This window comes from Chelon labrosus, assembly GCF_963514085.1.
Source record: "Chelon labrosus genome assembly, chromosome: 21".
Taxonomy (NCBI): domain Eukaryota; kingdom Metazoa; phylum Chordata; class Actinopteri; order Mugiliformes; family Mugilidae; genus Chelon; species Chelon labrosus.
Genome location: NC_140354.1, coordinates 11824372 through 11845743, shown reverse-complemented (window position 1 = coordinate 11845743; position 21372 = coordinate 11824372). Strand labels below are relative to the sequence as shown.

At 44.2% G+C, this 21372-nt stretch overlaps 1 protein-coding gene across 2 annotated transcripts in view; it reads right to left on the bottom strand.

Annotated features, from left to right (window-relative positions):
• The window catches only part of LOC311506705 (CASK interacting protein 2), a gene marked incomplete at its 5' end in the record, with an annotated part of 49655 nt that overhangs the window by 7099 nt on the left and 21184 nt on the right, over positions 1-21372 (bottom strand). Inside the window, 10 exons of one of the 2 annotated variants that reach the window (XM_084570766.1) lie at positions 2555-2728; positions 3275-3392; positions 4017-4111; positions 4968-5076; positions 6400-6508; positions 7050-7180; positions 8261-8356; positions 9216-9361; positions 9570-9667; positions 19727-19778. In XM_084570766.1, coding sequence (XP_084426892.1) covers positions 2555-2728; positions 3275-3392; positions 4017-4111; positions 4968-5076; positions 6400-6508; positions 7050-7180; positions 8261-8356; positions 9216-9361; positions 9570-9667; positions 19727-19778 — 1128 coding nt within the window. The remainder of the gene's footprint in view (positions 1-2554; positions 2729-3274; positions 3393-4016; positions 4112-4967; positions 5077-6399; positions 6509-7049; positions 7181-8260; positions 8357-9215; positions 9362-9569; positions 9668-19726; positions 19779-21372) is intronic. The other variant, XM_084570767.1, reaches the window with a different exon arrangement.

Genomic DNA, 21372 nt, shown 5'->3' with positions numbered 1-21372 from the left:
GTCTCCAACAACATAAACTGGAGGAAATGTGTTCTTCAAACATGCACATAGATTCTACTGAAGGCTTTATCAGCAACATCACAAGACGCTGACTAAACTGTTAAAGAATGAGAACAGGGACGGCCTACTGTCGCCCCCTGGTGGTAGCAGTGAGGATGACTTTACAGCCAGACGCTCTGAAGCACATACAGTGAATCATACATATTGTTCAGACCCAACACACTAAGACGACCGTCCTTCGGCCTCACCTGTCGTTGTTATCATGTGACGTTCTTCTAGTTTTATTTTATCATGTGACGTTCTTCTAGTTTAATTCAGCTCCTATCAGCAGACGCTCACTCCATTTAGTCTTTAACTTCCTGAAGGAATATGTGTGTTCTGTCAACTTAGGAAATTCATCTGTGTGTCTGACAATGAAATATGACGTGATGTGAGACAACGAGGCAACATAAAGTGGTGTGAGGCGACATGGCGTCACAGAACTTTATATTAATGAAAAATTGTGTGAGCTGACTGAAGTGACGTCAAGAGACTACAGATAATGTGATGTTATTTCAGGTACTGTGAAATGGGATGATGTAAACTGAGTTGAGATAATGTTAAGCAACTTGAGATGTCTGGAAATAATATGAACCTACTTGAGATAATGTGAAACGTCATGATAATGTGAAGCGTCTAGAAATAATGTGAAGCTAATTGAGATAATGCGAAATTAAAAGATAATGTGAAGCGTCTGGAAACAATATAAAGCTACTTGAGATAATGTGAAACGACATGATAATGTGAAGCGTCTTGAAATAATGTGAAGCTACTTGAGATAATGTGAAACGACATGATAATGTGAAGCGTCTAGAAATAATGTGAAGCTACTTGAGATAATGTGAAACGTCATGATAATGTGAAGCGTCTAGAAATAATGTGAAGCTAATTGAGATAATGCGAAATTATAAGATAATGTGAGGCGTCTGGAAACAATATAAAGCTACTTGAGATAATGTGAAACGACATGATAATGTGAAGCGTCTTGAAATAATGTGAAGCTACTTGAGATAATGTGAAACGACATGATAATGTGATGCGTCTAGAAATAATGTGAAGCTACTTGGGATAATGGGAAATTATATGATGATGTAAAATAACATGACAATAAAAGGCGACTTGTTATCGTGCCAATTGAGTCGAGATAATGTGAAATCACATAATGTGAAGTAATTCATGATCATGTGGCGAAACGAGAGATAATGAAAGTAGTGAAGAGACTACAGGCAACGTGATGTTATTTCAGGTAATGTGAAACGACATAATGTAAAGTGACTTGGGATAATGTTAAGCAACTTGAGAGGTCTGGAAATAATGTGAAGCCACTTGTGATAATGTGAAACGACATGATAATGTGAAGCGTCTTGAAATAATGTGAAGCTAGCGATAATATGAAGCGACTTGAGATAACGTGAAACCACCAGAGATAATGTTGAAAAAGATGATGTAAAATAACATGATAATGAAAGGCAAATGCTATCATGTCAATTGACTTGAGATGATGTGAAATTACATAATGTGAAGCGTCTGGAAATAATATGCAGCTACTTGAGATAATGTGAGGCGACTTGAGATAATGTGAAGCAACATGACACCACATATAGCGATAGGATAGGATAATGTGGCTTGGACAGCGTGGCTGAGATAATGGAGATAGGAAATGATGTGATAGTAAAGCGTAATATTGGTGGTCTTGGTGTGTGGGGTCCTGATGCAGAGCGTTGAGCGGGGCAGCGATGCAGCTTCAGAACAGCCAGGTAGGAGGAGCTGTTGTTCACGACTCTTACCATAACACGAGTCCCTGAGAACCCAGATGTCCTCGAAGGGACACCCAGACTGAGACAGGCGGCTCGAAGACAAACCTATTAGACACAAAGACTCTGATGGACTCGGTTCTGTCGGGGAAAGGGGAAGCCTGACTGAGGAGGTGAGTTGTGTTACAGGACACAGATTAGAGAGGAAAGGGTTTGTGTCTGTGATGACCGTTGATCTAAGGCTCCTTCAGTGACCATGGACAATCATCCTCTTCCTGTTTGATCAGAGCTCTATGAATATGATTTGGTTTTAATCTGATACAAAACAATACAACAATCATTATCAACAAGGAGAGCTTGTTTGTTTTCAGGGTTTACAGGGGTTATCAACATCTTTTCTTCACAAAATGGTGCAAAAATACGTCCACACACATCAAGTCTGCTATTATTTCTGGCCCAATCACACCAGAGAGTGTGTCAGCAAAATATTTGGATTAGAATGTTTTTGATAACGTGATGATTTTTAGTGGTTTATTTTGGTTTGATTGTGACGGAAAGCTTAAGCCTTAAGGTTAAAGATCCAGCAGAGACTGACTTTGTCCACTCAATGCTGCAGCGTCATTGAAATGAACACATGTTGAAATATAATTGTATTGTTTGTAGCACTGGTGTGATCGGGCTCTTAAAGGTCCAAACTGAAATTGTTCATCAGTGCCAGTCGTTCGGCAGTGTGCTTTTGAGTGTCCTGAGTGTGCGTATACCTGCGCTGGTAGTGAGGCCGTTGGCTAGCGGCAGCACCACGTGGGTGGGGGGGGCGTACAGAGTGTAGGAGTCGTCAGTCTGAGGGGCGGAGCTGAGGCTGGAGGAGAGGGGGGCTCTGGACAGCAGCTGCTGGCGCTGGGTGGGCAGAGAGGCGTGCCGGGACAGGGTGCCCCCTATAGGGCAAGACGGGGTAGTAGGAAGAGGGGGGAGGAAGGGGAGGAGGGGGAGGAAAGGGAGGTTATCAAGCTGATGGTTAGAGGTGGAGGTCAGTCATTATGTGATATGGATGGAGAGATGAATGCAGCAGGAAGGAGAGAGGAGCATGGGATGTCTGCAAGCAGGCGGATTAGTTTCGACCTCAGGAAGTAAGGGGCTCTGTCCGTCAACATGGCCGACTACAGGAAGTCGTAATGAGCCTCACCATCATATGGAGCTCGGACTAATAAATCAACTCTGACCATTGGAGACGTACAGATGAGGAGAAAATTGAAGTCTGCTGAGAAGCACTGAAGGATTCTTCTAAGAGGCATTCAAAGGCTCATTTATCTCGTATTAAAAAAAATTATTTTAAATCCTCACTTCTTTAAAACGTTAGAGTTAAACTACAGGACTCAGAAGATAAAGATGACTCTGAAGTGATGATGTCTGAAAGGAAATAAGACCGAACAGAGACTTTCTACTTCCTCCACTACTGAGCAGAGAAGAGCACATCGACTGACCGTTCCTCCTGCTGATCACCTCCACGATGGACGGAGGGAAAAATCCGACTCTGTCCGTCCCTCTCTGGCTGTCGTGGATGTGGCCCTTCCAGCGCCCGTCCACGTGCTGCTCCAGCACCTGTAAAGGGACACGAGGGGTCAGTTGGTCCCCCGGGTGTGACAACCTGGGCCACATCTGCAGCAAAAGCTTCAAAATGCAGCGCGTTTGGGCTTTTCCACTGTTTATACAGGAAGAGAGCTTTCTTCACCTTTACTGTAAACACCCATTATCTTGCAAAATATATACAAGCCTCAACATGAAGCAAAACCTCCATCATTTTCATCACCCTGCATCGAGCTTCAGCATGACTCAACCCTTTGACTGACTAACAGGAAGTCAGAGTGTCTGTGGTTATTTCACTGTCTGTCTGGACAACGAAGAGCTGAATTTGAAGATGACATCACCTCTGACTGAACTCTGGTGCAAAGCACAAAGCATCGCATCATCAGGGGGAATATATAGCACAAAGTTCACAGGGAGGTAAGGCGTGTGTGTGTGTATGTGTGTGTTGGACTTGTTTCCACCTGCCTCTGAACACTAATTGATGTTCACTTGTTCCCACATTAAAAGGTTTCTCAGAGCTCGGAGACTCATGTGACGTCTCAGATAAGGTTTTGTCGATCATTTCCCAGAATAGCAGCTACAATCATGTAATAGCCGCATCAAGTTTTACGGTACAAACTTGATCTCCGAGGCTCTCACCGTGATGATGTCTCCGGCTCGGATGTTGAGGGCAGTGGGATCATGGAGGTTCCAGTAGTCCTTCAGAGCTCTGACCTGCAAAACACCTGTCGCATCTGTCAAGATAACAGAAAAAGGGAAATATTACATGTGGCTATCTCAGGTGCTAGGTATCCCCTGACGTGGCACTTCAGTAATTTAAATAATTTGGGGGGCTTTGTCAAGTCCCGGTTAAGAATAAGGATTCTAATATTCTTGAAATTCACAAATTTATTTTGAAAGTTTCTGTGCTTGCACAAAGATCCAGAGATGAAATAAAGGACCTGATAGAATAGAAGGAGGCAGTTCTGGATATAGGTAAACACAGATTTTATTTTTGTCTGACGAAAACAGAAGCTGAAATACACTCGACATATTTCCAGCGACATTCCTGACTCATTCCTCCCAGATTCTGTTCCCACAGAGAGCTGACTGCTACGCAGCCTCTAACACGACACATCAGTAATTAATCCGAAGCGCGTGCCGGCTGACTGTTATTCATCTCCGTCTCTGTGCAAGTAAACAAGACGGGAAAGTCATTCCGTCCATGTTTAAATCACTTCTTCAACACAACCGCTCATTATTCCCTCAGTCTGTTCCCACAGGAACTTCAAACGGCTGCAGGATTACAGAGAGCGCACACTACCAGCTCACTCACACACTGTACATACAGCGCTGCTAAATTTGAGGCTCAATCTGCTCTTTGAAGCTTTGAGAACTGACAGATAAGAGTTTAACGTTACATAACCCAAATTTTAAACACAGCTGCAGTTTGAATTACAGCTTATAGGGTCAATGTATCAGCTCAGAACCCAGCTCAGGAACTCATATGGGGTCATATTTTCAACAAACTTTACACAATATTTCCTTAAAATGAACTGAAATTTAAAAAAAAAATTAAAAAATTCAAAAAATAAACGTGTTTGTTCTGACCTCGCAGCAGCTGCTTGATGTCCTTGCTGGCGTGCGACGTGGTGAACTGGTTGACGATGTCCAACGCTGTCTGGTTGTAGGTGTTTCGGATGTTCACGTCCACTCCAGCCTGAATGGACAACAACACACAACACTTCCTGCCTTCAGACTCAAGTTTAGTTCATGGTTTTCATTTAAAAGCAATTAGTCTCAAAATATGCCTATTCCTCGCGGGGTCTTGTTAAAGACTGAGCTGATGTTACATCACCGAACTGAAATGTTGCTGCAGGGGAAAGAGAGATGAAGTGCAAACCTCTCTTCTGGGGTTTCATGGCGTTTTATCTAATCTGAATCCTTTTGAATCTCTAATTGAATCTCATTAGTTTTAACTTTCATCATTACCTCAAAGTCTTAAATTACACTCCCATAAAATGGAGTTAAAATATAGTAATACACTATTGCAGATAATGCAGTAATGACGTTAGCCTAAACAAGACAAAGTTAGCTGCTAAGTTAGACTAAAAATTTTAATATCACCTGCTTTTTTAGCCCCAACAAGACAGCTAAGATTAGCTACTAAACAAGCTTAAAAGGGATGTTAGCTGCTATATTAGCCTAAAGGATATGACGTAATTCGCTAAATTGCCCAATAAGATGTTAGCTGCTATTTTAGCCTATGGTGGCTAATGGCAGCTGCTACATTGTCCTGAACAACATTGGTAATTTTGGCTGCTACATAAGCCTAAACGATATGTCAGTTGCTAAGTTGCCTAATAAGATGATGGCGGCTACATTAGCCTAAACAAGAACAGTAATGTTGGCTGTTATATTAGCTGAAACAAGATAGCTAAAATTAGCTACTAAATTAGGGTAAAAGGGAAAACGTTAGCTGCTATATTAGCCTGATATTAGCCTGATATGATGACAATTGCTAAGTTGCCTAATAAGACGATAGCGGCTACATTAGCCTAAACAAGAATGGTAAGATAGCTAATATTAGCTGATATTATATAAGCCTAAGGAATATAATGTTAGCTGTTACATTAACGTCATCTGCCACGTGCTAAATTTGCGTAACTGGAGTATGTTAGCCACTATGTTAGCACAAAAAGAATATTTTTTCTACTACTGTAGTTCAAAGTTTGTTACTCTTCAGGTGGTCCTCTACTGGCCTGGGGCCCCACCTGTTGACATGATCTGTCTCCTAATGAGATAATATCAGCTGCTTCATTAACCTAAACAAAATAATTGTGGTTTCTACATTATCCTAAAAAAAATAGGCTACATAACACCAATCATTACATTTGCTAAGATAACCTGATGCCCAAACAAGATAATATTAGCCGCTAAGTTAGCCTAAAAACCACAGAACAACAACAAGAATATTGGCATATTAGCTTATTGACAAACATCAAGCGTCCACTTTTCTCTCTATATTCTGAGAGGAACTCACGTCCAGCAGCAGTCGGACAACTTCAGTTTTCCCGTACAGCGACGCTTCGTGCAGAGCTGTTCCAGACTTGGTGGTCTTGTTGATGTCTATGCCAGCTTTCAGCAGCAGCCTGAAATGAGCACGAGATAAACATGATCCACATCCTGGAACTGAGCAGAGAGGTTCCCAGAAAGGTTTTAATTTATTTTTCCTGTTTTAGATTCACCCCACCTCGGCCGTTGTTCGACAGCGGTAATCTCTCAAACGCTCAGATTTTTTCCTGCCAAACCCTCTCCGTTAAGTGTTTTAATTGCTTGATGTGCTACAGTATTTTGCAGACAGCCTGTGTGGTGACTGTCAGGGTGAGTTTCTGTCTGCAGAGATGTTGAGATGTTGAAATCTGAGGGCTGGGCTCCCGTGGTTTGCGGCCTCTAACCGCTGAGCCGGCACGTTTTCATGGAGATGTGGAGCATGAACTCTGGAGCTGGTGGTGTTTTTTTTGTTTTCTTCATGCCTCACATTCCCAGCAGAGGAGAACTCAATGCCTACAACCCAGTTTTAGAGCATTTCACCTCAGTTGTGTGTGTTTCAGTCTGGACAACAAGTGTCAGTAAAAGATCCAAACCTTTGCTCTCTCAATTCAGAGTTGCAGCAGGTGTCTGTTATCTCACCGTATGATGTCTTTATGTCCGTTGCGGGCGGCGAGGTGCAGCGGAGTGGTGAAGGCCGAGTCCGTGGGCTCCTTCCTCTCCCCTTCCAACAACGCCACGACCATGTTACTGCTCAGCAAGAGCTGGGCCACCTGAGAGGGGGAGAAAAGCCCCCCAAGTTACGGTAATAACAACACTGAATCACATTTATTAACCACTCGGCAATACACACGTTGCAGAAGTTGAGATGCCAAGTTTGCTGCCACTTTCTGTTGTTGAACAGCTCCTCCTGTTTTTCTTTACTAAATTTAACGTGTCTTTGGATGGTGTACTTAGAGAGGAACGGCAGGCGGTTTTAATAAAGAAAACGATCTCTGGCTTCATGCGCAAAGAAAAGAGCCAGCAAACATTTTCTACACATGATGAACGCTTCAGTTTTGGCCGAGGAGGTTAACGGAAACACAGCAGCTGCCGCCGACACACCCCGACATCACTGAGCGGCAGCTGAGGCCCAAACACACACACACACATCTGTACTTCTATCGTTGTGAGGACACCAAAGCTAAAGCGTCTTGTTTAAATAAAGGACAAATGTAATGAAATTTAAAAGTAAAAGCAAGGATGCAGAAAAAACACGACACAGAAAATAAATCCACGAATGAAGCTGCGACTGCCGACTATTAGTTACTGGCAGGAAAAAAATAAGAATTAAATTAAATTAAAGAAAAGACAAAAGTTAAAAACCTGCATAGAACACGCTAAAGAAAAAACAACTCAGTCCATCCACCGTCCTCACAAACACACAAACACTCACCGCGACTCTAAAGATATCTCGGTGCAGTGTGAACCAGCTGTGAGGGGGGATCAGGCTTCACTTTCATGTCTCATTTCACAAACTCACACAAGTCAAAACAAAAGGCAACTCAGAGAGGAGGAGGAAGAGGAGGAGGAGCGCCAAGAGTTACAGACGACAGCGAAGGCAGCACTGAACCAGAGGGTGCGCTCGACTTCATTTTCATTCGTTGTTTGTATTTATTTCTTATTTATTTCTTTATTTTTTTTTCAAATCTGTTTTTTTTTGTATTTATATATTTAAATTCTTTATTTTTTTATTTGGTGATACCCTTTTTTCTATTTATTTTAATTCATATTTTTAAATCAATTTAAAAAAAAAATTAAATTAATTTAAAAATTGAATAATTGTTTTGGTTAAAATTTAAAAGCATGCTCACCTTGACTCGTCCAAATTCACACGCCAGGTCAAGAGGAGTCTTCTTGGCCTTGTTGACCAGACAGGGGTTGGACTGATGCTGCAGCAGCATCTCAGACTGAAACAAACAAAAAAATAATAATAAAAAGACATTTAACCAGGTGCAGTGCCAACAAGAATTTATGGAAACGATTCTTGAAACTGACCTATCCTGTAAACAAAGCTTTAATCAGACGCTCAGATCAGCGGGGGGGTCACAGACACAAACAGGACTTGGTTTTGGTTCACCTACATTCATCCTAGCCTGACCTAAAAAATATCAGAGGGGCGTGCAACGGCAGGAGACAGAGTCAAATCTGACAGCGGGATTAATAAAACAACATAAAAAAAAAATAAATAAAGAGCAGCGTTCATTTCATCAAAACAGCCCCGCCTGCTTCTGTTCACATCTGTGCTGCCGAGGCACCAAACTCACAAACAGGGTCACTGGTAATCAGCCCAAATCCTGCTCGTTAGCACCGTCTGAATCAACACGAATCACAAATCCTGCCCAGCGTCTTGCCTCCTTCATCAGTCTCCTCTTTTATTTATTTATTTATTTATTTATATTCAAAGCTGGCATGATGTTCTTTTTTGTAAGGACAAAGAAAACGTTTCAGACAGAAATGAAGAAGCCACTTAAACGAGACATGAATTAAAAAAACTAAAGTTAAAAAAGTGTGACTGATTAAAAAAAAGCTACAAACTGGCTGCTGCCATCAAGGAGTGTCATTTCTATGGGGTGGGGGTGCCTGGTCTGGTCTAGGTGGGTGGTACATGTCTAAGTGACATCCACATGAATGCCAGGTCCAAAAGTTTCCCAGCAGAACACTGAATTGTGACAACATGGTCAATGGTCAGAGGTCATGTTGTGGCTGATCGGTGTGAGTCCAACTGTCCAAACACCTCTCAGTCTTCACGAGAAACTGTCGACTCACCACTTCGTAGTGTCCGTACTGAGCCGCCAGGTGCAGAGGGATGTGTCCGTCCAGTGAGACGCCGTTGACCGACGCTCCGGAGCGAAGCAGCATCAGGACAGATTCAGATTTACCCTGCCAGGCTGCATAATGCAGCGGACGCATTCCTGCAACACGCATCATCAACACGTCATCAATTAAAGCCACAAAAAAATGCACATCCTGAGTTTTAAATCTGTGAAATGCGTAAAAATGAAATGGTGACTAATTAAACATTGATAAATGCTGAAAGTAGTTGACATAACAGATGAAAGTGAGGAATTAACAGGGGAGATAGTTGAAAGTATCAGTCAGCTGTCTGTGTGGCTCTCTAACCGTTGCTGTCCTTGACGTCCACGGTGGCCTGAGCCTCCAGCAGCGCCGACAGCAGCTCCGCCGTTCCTGTGAGGGCGGCGTGGTGCAGCGCCGAGAACCTGATGGAGGTCAGAGGTCAGAGAGAGAGCGACAGAGCGAGAGAGTGAGTGAGTGTGCTGTCCTCAGCTAACCTCAATTTACAAACAGGCAGCACAAGATTACGACATACTGAGATTTCTACCACTGCGCTGGAAATATAAGAAAAAGAAACATGTATCTGGTGTTGATGATGAGGAAAAGCGCCTGTTGACGACCTGTTGTTCACAACAACAACTAAACTAAAACTACTGACTGAGTGACCTGCAGGACAAGCGAGAGAAACACCTGCTGCTGTTCATGCGCAGAAAACAGGAAGCTAATGCTAACGCTAGGTGAGCCGGACTGAGAGAGAGAAAGACAATAAGGCCTGTAACCATGGCAACTGTTCACAAAAATGGAGACAGCTAGAGCCTCAAGACGCTCAGAAGATATAACATTTAAAAACTTGTGACAAAGTGATGCTGCGTTGTTCAGAAGATGAATTATTTTTAAGACCAGAGGAGACAACATTGCATGATAACGGTTGATAATTACCTCACACTGATCCGCCATGTTGAAGTAAACAAAATCCATTAAACATGGACTTCCCGTTGTGTCTAATGTTGCGTGTCTGACGCAGACTACTCTGACGATCTTTGTGGGCATGAACAGTCCCCCACAAAGGCGTCACTTCAAGAGCCTGACAAAGAAACATATGTCTCATATTGCATAAAAGAGCTTCAGATCCCCGCTGTCGACTGCAAGCTGATAAAACACACCACATCAGTCCGTAGCGCTGCCGAGGTCTTCGTTTACTATAATTAAAGAACTGAGTGTGAGAGGAAAACCAGCGAGTCCTGTTTAATTTTTAATTTTCTTCAGATTAATACGTTCCGTCCATTTGAACTTGATCGCTGTTGAATCAGAGCCGGTGTGTCTGGACACGCAGCTGTATGAATGAACCAGAGGGAGGAGGAAGATGATTGTGTTACACGGTGAGTCACACGGAGACCTGCACATACAGGTAACCTGCAGGTAACCTGGGAACACAGCAGAACATCAGACACACCTCCCTCAATGAAACATCTGCTTCCAGACGAAAAGGTGTTGACCTGGCCTCCAAATTCACCAGATCCCAAACTGATCATGTATCGGTGGGATGCACCGGAACAAGGCCCTCCCCTCAACCCATAGGACCCAAAGGCCCCCCCCCCCCCAACAGCGTCCTGTTGCCAGTCACTACAGGACACCCCCAGAAGGCCCGTGTCCATTCCCTGTTGAGTCACAACTGTTTTAGGGACACAAGCGAGACCTACACAATATTAGGAAGGTGGTCATAATGTTATGCCTGATCGGTGCATGCAAGTGGCGTTTTAGCGTCCCTAGAGAAGTTTCAGTCTGCCACAAACACACTAGTAGTTTTACAGGATAAACAACTTTCTATTCTCTTCTGGGAATGTTTGTTGCAGTGATTTAAACATCGGTGTACCACAAGGCTATATATGAGAACCTCTGTTTTTTTTTTAGTTGTAGATGCTCCCACTTGGCAGTGTACTATGGGAAAATAAATTAAACCATTGCTACGAGCAGTGTTCTGATCGTGTTCTGTCAAACAAGTAGTTTTCAAAGAAAGATCAGCAGCTTGTGAAGCCAGACGATCAAAAAGCTCTAAAAGCTTGCCCAGAATTCAAAACTACAGCTGAAAAAGCTCCTCATATGTCCAACCCTACCCCTGCAGCTTCGGATGATTCCTGCTTCCCAAAGATATTTTGCTACTTTGACAACCAAGGATCTCTTTTTTTACTATTTTCCAAGACTTTATAGACCAAACAAACCATTTAGTGCCCTTTAATAGACAATTTATTTTATTTTATTCTCCTTTTCTATTAAAACCACATGATGAACTCCAAAGCCCTCTCTTCTAACTATCCTCCCCCTCATGTGAAGCAGTCAGAAGGAGAAGAAAAATAAGCTACAGGCTACATGTTGTCTGTAAATAAAGCAGGCAGAGACATTACCGGAGAATAGAAAGGAATGAATAAAGACAGAGAGAGGGGAGGAAGAGGGCTGGTTTTAGAGCTGCTCTGCCTTCCTTTCTTTCTGTTGCATAATGTGTGCGATGGCATTCATGTAGCCACGGTAAGAGACAGCGCCGCCGGCAAGTAAAACAGTAATGGATGGATCACTGAGAGAGGAGGTTACAAAGAGGAAAAACCCGTATATGTCATCACCGAGACTTTCACATCAGGAGTCAGGAGTTAGGTTTAAGAGTCAGGTTTAAACCAATAATTAAAACATAGCCAGTCAGTCTGAAAATTTATGTCGAGTTCAAGGAATCTTTTGACACCTTAGTTCGGTTTTTCATTTAATAAAACATGTTAAAGTCAATTCCAAGCTCTGAATTGTGATTATTAAATGATCAATTTATCAAAAAAAACTGTTTGGTTATTGAATCCTTGTGTTTTTAGGCAGAAATATCAAAAATTTTCTTTTTTTTTTCAGCTTTTAATGTGAAGATCTGATGCTGCGTTATTTCTCGTGACAGTAATCTAGTCATAGTTGGATTATGGATCTAGTTATAGTAGTTTCCAATAAATACAATGATATTTTTGACTGGAAAGTGTTGAATAACTGACTCTCTGGAGCTAAATCCTCATGTATTCCTGCTAAATGTGATCTGAACTAAGATTATAAATCCAGAAAGCATCTATTCGCTTTCTAAGAAAGTCACCATCATACCTCTGTTGTCAATTTGATCTGTCCAGTGAGGCCGCAGACTGAAAGAATCTGTCAGGCCTTCAGTCCTCTGAGCTGCCCACCTGACAGATCCAGGTCTTTCCTCTGCCTCCCACCCTCCTCACCTCTCATCGCCGCTCATTATCCAGGAGGAAGAGAGGGGGGAGGCACAGACAGAGAGAGAGAGCGGTGACCCTCTCCACGGAGACCCTGACCTCCCCCCTCCCTCGCCCTCCTCCCTCTTCGCTGGTGTCATCCCTGCAGACTGGAATGCAGTGTGGCGTATCAAATACAACAACCCCCTCCCAGAAAAGGAAACACACACTGATGCTCAGACAGAGAGGGAGAGTTACACATGACATTCCTGCTGATAGTGTCACATTCCTGCAGAGGCCCGGCCAATCACAGCGCTCTAAATCGCCCTCTGACTGCAGTCTGTCTGCAGGAGTTGAATGAGGAGGAGACCCTGATGACCGGCAGCAATAAATGATTAGATACAATTATCTTGTTGTCCGCAAAACAAAACAAAAAATTTCTTTCCATCTGAAATCCCAGAAACATGACTAATATACCAAGTTTAAAGTTGCGTCAGCTGCAGCGTACAGGAAAAAAAACATAACACTAGTTTAATCCTCGCTTTCAGTTCTGCAGAAGTCCCTGAACTTTCCGAAAGTACAACCCCCAGGTAGAGGAAATGAGTTCCTCCAAAGCTTCTTAGTCCCCAGGGAAAGTTCCTGTGGTTGAAATGCCAATATAAGTAACTCTGGGACATCCTAAGAACAACAATAAAAATAGATGTTGCTTAACAGGGAGCTTTGGTTTGTGGCTGACATCTCTAAAAGAAAAGATAGAAAAAGGCACATTATTAAGCACCTTGCAGAACAAAATAGATGTGATCCAGAAAGAAAGCTTGTTTGGACGGAAAGTCTGAGCTGAGTCATTCTTGTACAACTAGAGGACACACTTTGGTGAAATAATGTAGTCACCAAGAATAGCTGAATGTCTCAGTATTTTATTTTAATGGACCATCATCATGTTTTCTAGATCCTGCTCATATCATACCGTTCTGTGACAATCCAAACTGTTTCTGTACATGGGTTCAAAGCAAGTCCAAAAAATGGTTGCTAAAGGTGTTCCGCAGGGATCAATTTTAGGTCCTCTACACTTTATTTTGTACTTCACACTGTAATGTCTACTGACATGTCTATATATTTGTATATATTTGTAATGTCAACTAATACACTAAAAAGAACCAAACTAATTTATTTAAGATATAAAGGAATATTCAGACACTTTAATTGACTGGATTGAGTACGATTGCTTAGATTGCAAAGACAGTGTTTACTCCATCATCTATAGGAGCTCTTTAGCGCGCCAAGCGGTACAAGTGTTCAGGGGATTCATGTTATGAGTTTTGGCTCCACAGATGAAAGGTTTCTAAAAAAAAAATGCATTGTCCTACGCCTCTTCTGCAGATGCAGTCCTCATGAAATAAATAAAACATGGATTCCTGTTCCAGAGAACAGCTGCACGCTCACCCTAACCCTAAAACCACTGGATATCGTTTCCTGCAGCTGTTCTTAATGAGACTGTGTGAACAAATAAAGCTCTCTAACAAGGATTCATATTCACGGTAAATACAAAAGCTGGTTTCCAACCACCAAGTTAAGATAAAACGTCTAACAAGAAATTTAAACGAACCCATAACCAGTGTCCAGTTGGTGAGGATGACAATTTATTTAAAGATTTTAGTGTTTTAAAACAGATATGGTCACGTGATTGTTGATAGTATCAAATCAGATTTTGTGACACTTTATTTTTTAACCAACAGCGGACTCAGCTTATCAGTCTTACGGCCTCTGAATGACCTGATAGAGACCGGACGTTAACCAGCTAACACCCACCCAGTCTTGGCTCAGTGCAAATGATCCAGTAAACACACCTCTTCCTTCAGATGTGTGCGTTCATGTTCACAGCTTTGGTTTCAATTTTGCAGCCTCCTTTTACGAGAAAAAGTGTGGGTTGCGTTTTTTGGTATTTTGCTCAGAACATTTACAACCAGGCCTTTTTATGGGAACAGGTTGAGGCAGGCTGACACATGCAGAACAATTTACAGTAAGAATTAGTGAAGACCACACATGGATCCAGTTGTGGATCCAAAACTAATTAAATTGATCTGTCAGAAGCTGCCCGAGCATGTGGATGTAAGTGCCATGCTCAAGGAAATTCTGCAGTAGTGGCCAGAATGACTTTTATATTTTCTAAGAAAGAAACTGGTCTTTTTAATTCTGATTCAGGCTGCAGCTGCAGGAGATAAGGGAAAAAAACACACATCAAAATCCACTTATATTAATTTCTGATTTCTTTCATATAATTCACGCTAAAATTATCTAAAAGTGCTTTGTTTTTTTCACTGCAGAATTAAAGTCTGACTACATCAAGCAGCAACCTTGTGCCGAAAAGCCTAAACTGCAGTTCCTGTAATGACCACTTGAGGCTGGCTTCAGTCACTGCGCACTTCTTGGTCAGAGACGCTGCACTGAGCATTAAAACCTCTCTTCAGTAAACATATGGAGGGGTCGACTATCTTTATATGCATTCAGCGTTGTTTAAAATAACTGCAGGTAGTGCTAAATCTAAGACTGTGGCCTTTCAACACCACAGAAGAAGAGGACATAAAATAGAGTCAAAGTCGAAGCTCAAACGGAGAAAAATAAGGTAAATAAACAGGACGATTACAGTTTCTTTATTGTTTCATGTAGCTGATTCCATTTCACTTTGTTGCTGCAATATTTATACAAATTTTCTGCGGTTCTACTCGAGCCTAAGAGACTGAACAGAGAACATGTACGCCAGATTTGACCAGGGAATCATCAGTCAGGCAATGTTTTACTTAGAACCAGCTATATTCATTAAATGAAATATCAACTGGGGAAAATTGAAAGTGAAAGTCACTTTGTGCCGTGGAGGACTTTCCTGTGCAGATCAATATCTCATACCTGACTCTAAAACAACAACGCAGCTTAACCCCCAGCAGCGGGGCCGGTTTCTCCTCCCTCCTCAGCTGTGCGACGGCAGCTCGGGGCTCTCCACCCAGACAAAAGGCCAGATCTCCCGCCACCACAGCGATTCACGGGGACCCATTCCAGCTCGGCTCTCCATAGAAACACGTCCCGACACGGAGCCAACGGGCCGCCAGAGACGTCAGACTCAAATACCAATTTGTCTCCCAGAGGCCTCCTTTTATACTGTGTGTGTTTGTTTCTCACACACTGGTATGCATGTCAATAAAGACAAATAATCAAGTGATGGACGGCCGACTTGCTCAAACACTAGCGCACCCTTAAAACATCTGATTTGTGTGTAAAGCGTCAACTCAGGTTCACTTTCTCTCCACTCAAGCAGACTGCAGGGTCTGAGGATACACCTGGAGAGGAGGGCAGGTCATCGGTGACGGCGGACCTCATCGGGAGCGGCAGGATCGTTGCCGAAAACTTGGCAAAATCGAAAACCGTGTGAGCCAAGAGGAAAGTATGTCAGCTTTTGTTCAGGCAGAGTTCTGGCGAGGAGACACAAATTCCTTTCTGTTTCATTAAACATAACCTCCGGCTCCGTTCTGCTCCTCCTGCAGATCTATTCCGAATGTAACCGTTTCATTTGTTCAAAGTTTCTGTTGGCAAAAGTCGCAGAGAGGGTTCAACGATCGCATGAATGAAACAAGGGGGAAGATACGCAGCAGAAAGTTCGCGGAACAAACTTGCTCCGCGTTTAAAGACGTGTCACGTGTTTGTGCAGCAGAGGATCTTCGCTGTGTCTCACGTTAAGATGCTCTTAACGCCTGTGCATTGCTCATGAACCTGTTTAGTAGTCAGAGGAAAAAAGACAATGCAGAAGTTGCTTGAAAATCTGCAGGTTTTTAAGTTTTCTTCAGTACCAGAGTAATCGGCGACAGTCGTTAAAAGGTCATTCAGTATACAAACACAGGCTGAACTACCAGGCTCACTGTATCCATGGCAACAATATACTTTCTAATAAAAGTTTATGACAACCATTATTGTTTAATATGATGTTTTCTGACTCAAACAACCATAAAACTGGAAAACAATTAAATCTGAGTCACTGAGGCCTCCAACATGTCTCCTCTTGTGTCGGAGTATTGAGCAAACTAAAAGAAGACAAATAAACGAACGGTTATTTTGCAGTCAAATCATACATTTCATTCAGCAGGTCGTAATCTGACGTCCCAACAAAAATAAAAGCTTAGCTGCATTTTCAGCTGCGTCACAGAAACCTCCACAACGTCTGGGAACCGGGCAGGAAAAAAAAAAAAAAAAGAGAAAGAAAGAAAGAAAAGTTCAGGCGTGAGAACAGAGTTCCTGTTAGCTGTTTGACTGCGTGTCAACATCAACAAGCTGCTGGTGTGACGAGCAGACACCCGAGGATTGTGGGAAGTCGTGTGTTGTGTTTAGATGCAGCGGTGCGATTGCAGCGGGGAGGGGAGGCGGAGCTTTGTCTCGGCCGCATCGCCCTGCGAGCCACCGGCGGCGCTGATGAATAATAAGGAACCTCTTCCTGACTGAGACCTGCGTCCCCCGCGGAGGCCATTATCCAGCAGCGCGCACACACACAAACGCACACACCGTCGCAGCTGTTGGACGCTACTGCAACAGTGGCACCATTTCAAAATAAAAGGTTGAGGCGCTACAGCCTTCCTGCACCGCCATCGGAGCAATATTATCATTCCATGTCGCACCTTAAATGTCACTATCTGTCCAGTAGTTAAACGTAGAAATGAACTTGTCTCCGTCTGACTGATGTGAATCTCGGCATCATTGACTTAATTTATAGATCTGTTTGTCCTCCGTGAATCTGTTACTTTAACCTCCCTGCTCTCGGCTGTCAGCGCGGCATTAAGTCATCCAGGCTCTGTGTAAACACCCCTCTCAGATTGGTCAGAGTCCGCCCCTCTGCTGCCTGACCCCTGACCCCCGCCCCGGCTCCTCCTCCGCCCATCCCGGGGGGCCGACAAAGGAGCGGGGCACTTGACAGAGCCTCGGGGGACTGTTGTGGTGGTCCGCAGACTCTCCACTCGTCTCCTTTGTTGCGACCACAGTGGTGGCTCGAGGCTGAAAAGGGTCCCACTGCTGTTTTATGAACTGGTGAGACACTTTCTGACACGTCCGTTTAAATAATGACCAGGACTGATCACATGGGTCAGATTTAAACTCTTGAGCTTCCCGCAGCTTTAAGTGATCCGATTAGATATGTGTGTTTACTGTCCCCCCAAAACATTAATCACAATAGAAATCAAATCTGCGGGACATATAACAGAAGATGAAGGAGGACGGGAAGAAGAGAAAGAAAAAGAAGGTTGAGAATAAGAAAGGGGAGAAGGAGAAAAGAAGAGGAAATCAGGAAGAAGGAAAAGGAGAAAGAGGAGAAGAACAAGAAGATGGAGAAGAAGCAGGAGAAAGGCATAGAAGGGGGAGGAGGAGAAAGAAAATGAGATGAAGGAGAAGAAGACGCTGAAGACAAAAGAGAAGGATAAGGGTGAAGAGGAAGACCCGGGAGATGGAGGAGGAGGAGGAGGAGGAGGAGAAGAGAAAGAAAAAGATGGTTGAGAAAAAGGAAGGGGAGAAAGACAGAAAGAGGACGACGAAGAGGGATGAGAAGAGGAAGAAGGAGGTGAAGGAGAAGAAGACACTAAAGAAAAAAAGAGAAGGATGAGGGGGAAGAGGAAGACCCAGGAGATGGAGGAGGAGGAGGAGGAGGAGGAGAGAAAGAAAAAGCAGGTTGAGAATAAGAAAGGGGAGAAGGAGAAAAAGAGGAGGATGAAAAGGGATGAGAAGAGGAAGATGGAGGAAAAGCAGGAGAAAGAGGAGGAAGAGAAGGATGAGAAAGAGGAGGAGAAGGTGAATAAGAAAGAGGAGGTGGAGAACAAGAACGGGAGAATGAGAAAAGGAGGAAGAGGAGGAGGAAATGAGAGGAGAAGAAGGAAGAGGAGAAAAGGGAGAAGAACAAGAAGATGGAGGAGAAGAAGACAGTGGAGACAAAAGAGAAGGATGAGGGGGAAGAGGAAGACCCAGAAGATGGAGGAGGAGGGGGAGGAGAAAGAAGAGAAAGAAAAAGAAGGCTGAGAATAAGAAAGGGGAGAAGGAGAGAAAGAGGAGGACGAAGAGGGATGAGAAGAGGAAGAAGGAGGTGAAGGAGAAGAAGACACTGAAGAAGAAAAGAGAAGGATGAGGGAGGAGAGGAAGACCCATGCGATGGAGGACGAGGAGGAGGAGGAAGAGAGAAAGAAGGAGGAAAAGCAGGAGAAAGTGGTGGAAGAGAAGGATGAGAAAGGGGAGGAGAAGGTGAATAAGAAAGAGGAGGTTGAGAATAAGAATGGGAGAATGAGAAAAGGAGGAAGAGGAGGAGGAAATGAGAGGAGAAAGGGAGAAGAACAAGAAGATGGAGGAGAAGAAGTAGGAGGAGGAGGATGAGGAGGACACAGAAGGGGGAGAAGAAAGAGGGTGAGGATGAGGACATAGGAGGAGGAGGAGAATGAGAAGAAGGAGTTAGAGGAAGAAGCAGGAGGAGGAGGAGGAGGAGAGGCTGTGTTTATATCAGATTACCAAAGGTTTACATCACCGTCTCAATCTGACTGAAGCTTTTTGAAACTGATGGAGAACTTCTGATTCTGATTGTTGGAGGAACACTAATGTTGCTGTAGCTCCACAGCTGGGAGTTCTCTCCTCCTGACATCAGCAGTTCTCCTCCTCAGCTGAAGGAGGGCAGTAAATGCCGGGGTTTTTATCAGCTCTGAGACTTCCTGTCGTCTTTCCGTCTCAGAGCCTTGTCTCTGATTAAACTCCTCGTCTGTGGACTCTGAAATGACCTGCGGCTTTATCTGCTGAGCTTCCAGGAATTAAACAGCGACACGTGGAAACGAGCCAACTTGTTGTCACAGTGAGGCAGCTTCTCTATTTCTATCTATAAAGACCTCCGATTCTCTTTATGGAGACGGACGAGGAGTTAAAAAAAAACTCTCAACAGAGAGAAATATTGATGAGGCCCCGACTCTCACCGTCTCTTCCCTCTCTCGGGCTTTGAGGAGGAACTTTAAGCGGCGAACGTTTAAGTGTGCGATAAGATATCGGAGCGTGAACAGACTGCAGAGGGTTTCGAACCTAAACGCTGAGCTTTAAGTGATGTTTCGACGGCAGCCTCTGAATGTGCTGAGTCGACGCGGCGGCAGAAGCAGAAGCAGCAGCAGGAGTTACTGCAGAGTGGAAACATTTTTTATAGAAGCACGGGGAGCGGGCTAATGACTGGAAGCGGAGTACAATCCTGTCTTTTATAGCGGTGACTTCATCACTTACCCATCCGAGTCCTGGTAGTTCACGTTCAGCCTCTTGGTGGATCCCAGCAGCTCTGAAACACAGAGAACGCACAGACTGTGAACATCTGGACTCAGATTAGAAAACACCTGCGCCTCCGCCTCCGCCGTACGCGTCAACGCCCTTGTCTCTCGTAAACCCCCGAATGGCGTCTTAATGCGACGACAAACCGCTGAAATTAAAACCGGTGTGCGTTTGCCGAAGCTTCCAGCGCAGACGTGCCGGTTGGAAACAGGAAGTGACAACTTGCAACCTGCTGTGAGCTGTGCGTGAACATTTAAAGCCCCTGCAGGACTCGCAGCCAGTTATTAAACTACACCAGTCAGTCTCAGGGAGCAGATATCTGCGTCGTGTTTCCTGTTTACTCAGTGGGCACCTGATCATAAATCCTCCTGAGGAGCTTCGTTAGGCTGCGACCTGTGTCACAGGACGTTCTTCTGTTAACCCCCCCCCGCCCCCCTTTGATCTGGAGTCAGACGGCGACTCCTCGCTGCTTTCTCGAGGCCTCCATCGGCCGCCGGCGCTCCTCCTCCTTTTTTTTTTTTTTTCCTGGAATGCCGTGGCATTCATAGTTTCAGCGTGAGCCGTTCCCCTCCCTTGACAGTCCGCCCTCTGTTCGGTACAGTGGATGCGCGGCCTGCGTCCAATCAGCGTGTCATTATAATGCCACGGTCACTGAAGTCAGAAGGCCGCCTTCAGCGTCTCGCAGCGAAGGTCGAGGGGCTGCCTCTGAATCATCAGACCGTCGGGGGCGGCGAGCAGAGTCACAGGACGTAAAACAGATTAGCAATTACGCAGTTAGCGTCTGCTCTCTGCAGCATCGACGCAGGAACCTTTCAGATGAGAACAAATTCTTAATTCAGAGTGAACCAGTAAGAAAGCAGGGTCTGTGTTTGCTTCCATTTTGGGGAAATGGCCTCTGTTTTGTTTTATTTATTTATTTTATTCAAATTAACTTGTAGCTCCTAGCAGCACCATCATCTAACAGATCTTCAGAGATCATTAACAGATGGCTGTTTCTGTTGTTAACGTTACGAGAGGAATCAGATGTTAATTTTAAATTCAGCGGCTGTGTTTAATGAGATCAGTTACAGATGTTTTTGATGCGCGCCAATACTAGCGCTCCTGCTTGCCTGAGTGTTCACCGGAGTCGTGATAATGCTAAACGGCCCACGAGACGACATCCCACTTCAGCAATCTTTCGGTTAACGTAACGACTGAAGCTGAGCCTGAAGCTGCTCCAGCGGTCACTATGAGGCCTCACGGGAGGTCAAAGGTCAGCCAGCTTCACAAAAGAGTTCCCGGACAGAAGATCCAGCCGACGCGCCTCCGACCGCTCCAGGGAGCGCCTTCAACGTCTCCTTCCCCTCCGCCGCCCTCCCACCGCGAGAGCGTTTGAAGTGCTGACGATCTCGGGGAAGTGCAGCGGGCTAACCCCCCCCTCTGGGATCGCAGGCGCAGCTTTGATAATGACCTGGATTTTATAATTGATGAGAATAAATCAGCGCGCGAAAAGCAAGGCCGAAATGAAAACACAGGCGCCGAGCGCGCGGAGAGGGGGAAGGAGCCGCAGCGCTTCGCCGGCGATAAGACGGAAAATGAGAGCGTCTCAGATGCACCGGGACTCA